General features: G+C 41.3%; 1 protein-coding gene across 3 annotated transcripts in view; it reads left to right on the top strand.

Annotated features, from left to right (window-relative positions):
* Positions 1-2,024, top strand: part of Ctps2 (CTP synthase 2) — a 117,750-nt gene that overhangs the window by 8,181 nt on the left and 107,545 nt on the right. For all 3 annotated transcript variants that reach the window (XM_005358772.2, XM_005358771.2, XM_013350599.2), the window contains exon 3: positions 467-637. In XM_005358772.2, the coding sequence (XP_005358829.1) occupies positions 467-637 (171 nt within the window). The remainder of the gene's footprint in view (positions 1-466; positions 638-2,024) is intronic.

Raw genomic sequence — 2,024 nt, 5'->3', positions numbered from 1 at the left:
TTTTTTTTGGTTTTTCGAGACAGGGTTTCTCTGTGGCTTTGGAGCCTGTCCTGGAACTAGCTCTGTAGACCAGGCTGGTCTCGAACTAACAGAGATCCACCTGCCTCTGCCTCCCAAGTGCTGGGATTAAAGGCTTGCGCCACCACCGCCCGGCTTGTCCTGTTTTGTAGCATAAAACCTTGCATTAGTTTTACTTTTTCCCCCTTCCTTTTTGGATGTGAGTTGTGTGCTTCCAACTACTAGGCTCAAGCAAACCCTTTAACTCTTCTAGTATCTGGAACTATAGGCTAGTACTACCATACCCAAAGAGCCTGCAAGCATGCACACGCACGTGTCTGTTGTATGTATGTGTGCATGTACATGAAGTGTTACAAGTTCTGGGATTATAGGCATGAGTTTTCTTGCCTGCCTGAAAAATAATCTGTTCAAAGTAAGTTTTAATTTTTCCATTGTATTTTGATTTTAGGTGAAGTGTTTGTTTTAAATGATGGTGGAGAAGTTGATTTGGACCTGGGAAATTATGAAAGATTCTTGGACATTAATCTTTATAAGGACAACAACATCACCACTGGGAAGATATATCAGCATGTGATTAATAAGGAGAGGCGTGGTGATTTCCTGGGGGAGACTGTTCAAGGTATTTTACTATATAACATTATGGACCCTATGTGCTAAGCATCATTCAGAGGAAACTTTGTATTTAACAAAAATGAGAAGGTTGTGGGCCCTGAAATCTCTGCTTTCTTTTCTTTTTTACTCAGAAATATAAAGAGTGCCCCTTGTCAATGTTCCTGAATATACTTTTTAGCAGTTTTTATTACTAGATAATATTTTTAATTTTAATTTTCTTTTTTGAGACAGGGTCTCATGTAGCCCAGGCTAGCCTTTAAGTTACTGTGTAGCCAGGGATGGCCTTGAATGTGATGATCCTCCAGCCTCCACCTCTTTAAGTGCTGGGATTATAGGCATATACTACTACAGCAGTTTATGTGGTGTTATGGATCAGATCCAGTGCTTTGTGCAGGCTAGGGAAGAACCCTAACTGAGCTATACCCCCAGGTCCTGATTTTATTTATTTTTGTTGGTTTTGAGACAGAGTCTCACTGTGTAGATTTGGCTTGCCTGGAACTAGCTATGTAGACCAGGTTGGCTTTGAACTCATAAAGATCTGCCTGCCTCTGTGTATTAGTCACTTTTTTCTTTTTTCATTTTATTTTTTAAATAAAGTATATTTTTTCCTGATCAAATGGAGGATTTCTAAAAAATATTTATTTTTATTTTATCTGTTGGTGTTTTGCCTGAATGTGTGTCTGTGTGAAGGTGTTGGAACCTCTGGAGCTAGAGTTAAAGATAGTGATGAGCTGCTTTGTGGGTGCTGTGAATTGAACTCAGGTCCTCTGAAAGAAGAGCTGGTGATTTTAACTGCTTAGCCATCTCTCCAGCCCCATTAGTCACTTTTCTATTGCTGTGATAAAAACATGATCAAGGCACCTTATTGGATAGTATATTTGGGCTTATGGTTCCAAAGATATGAGTCCATTGCCATCACATGTGATGGGGGACACAAAGCAGTAGGTACACATGGCTGCTGGAGTAGCAAGCTGACAGCTCACACCTTGAGCAACAATCAAGAAGCACAAAGAGCATACTGGGAATGGTATGAGGCTTTTAAACTCACAAAGCCCACCTCCAGTGACATGCTTCCCCCACTTCTTAGGTCCCATCAACTAGGGACCAATGTCTAAGACTGTGTATTCAAATGTCTAAGACTGTGGGGAACATTCAAATCAGCCCATTGTGTTTTTATGTGTGCTGGGATTAAAGGTATATGCCATTACCACCCAGCTTTGGTTTTTGTTTGAGTTGGAGTTTCTCTGTGTAGCCCTGGCTGTCCTGGAACTTTTTCTGTAGACCAGGCTGGCCCTGAACTCACAGAGATTCGCCTGCCTCTGCCTCCCAAGTGCTGGGATTAAAGGTGTGTGCCACCACCACCTGGCTTTTTTTTTTTTTTTTGGTTTTTCGAG

This window comes from Microtus ochrogaster, chromosome X (assembly GCF_000317375.1).
Source record: "Microtus ochrogaster isolate Prairie Vole_2 chromosome X, MicOch1.0, whole genome shotgun sequence".
Lineage (NCBI taxonomy): Eukaryota > Metazoa > Chordata > Mammalia > Rodentia > Cricetidae > Microtus > Microtus ochrogaster.
This window is presented reverse-complemented; position numbering and strand designations above follow the sequence as displayed.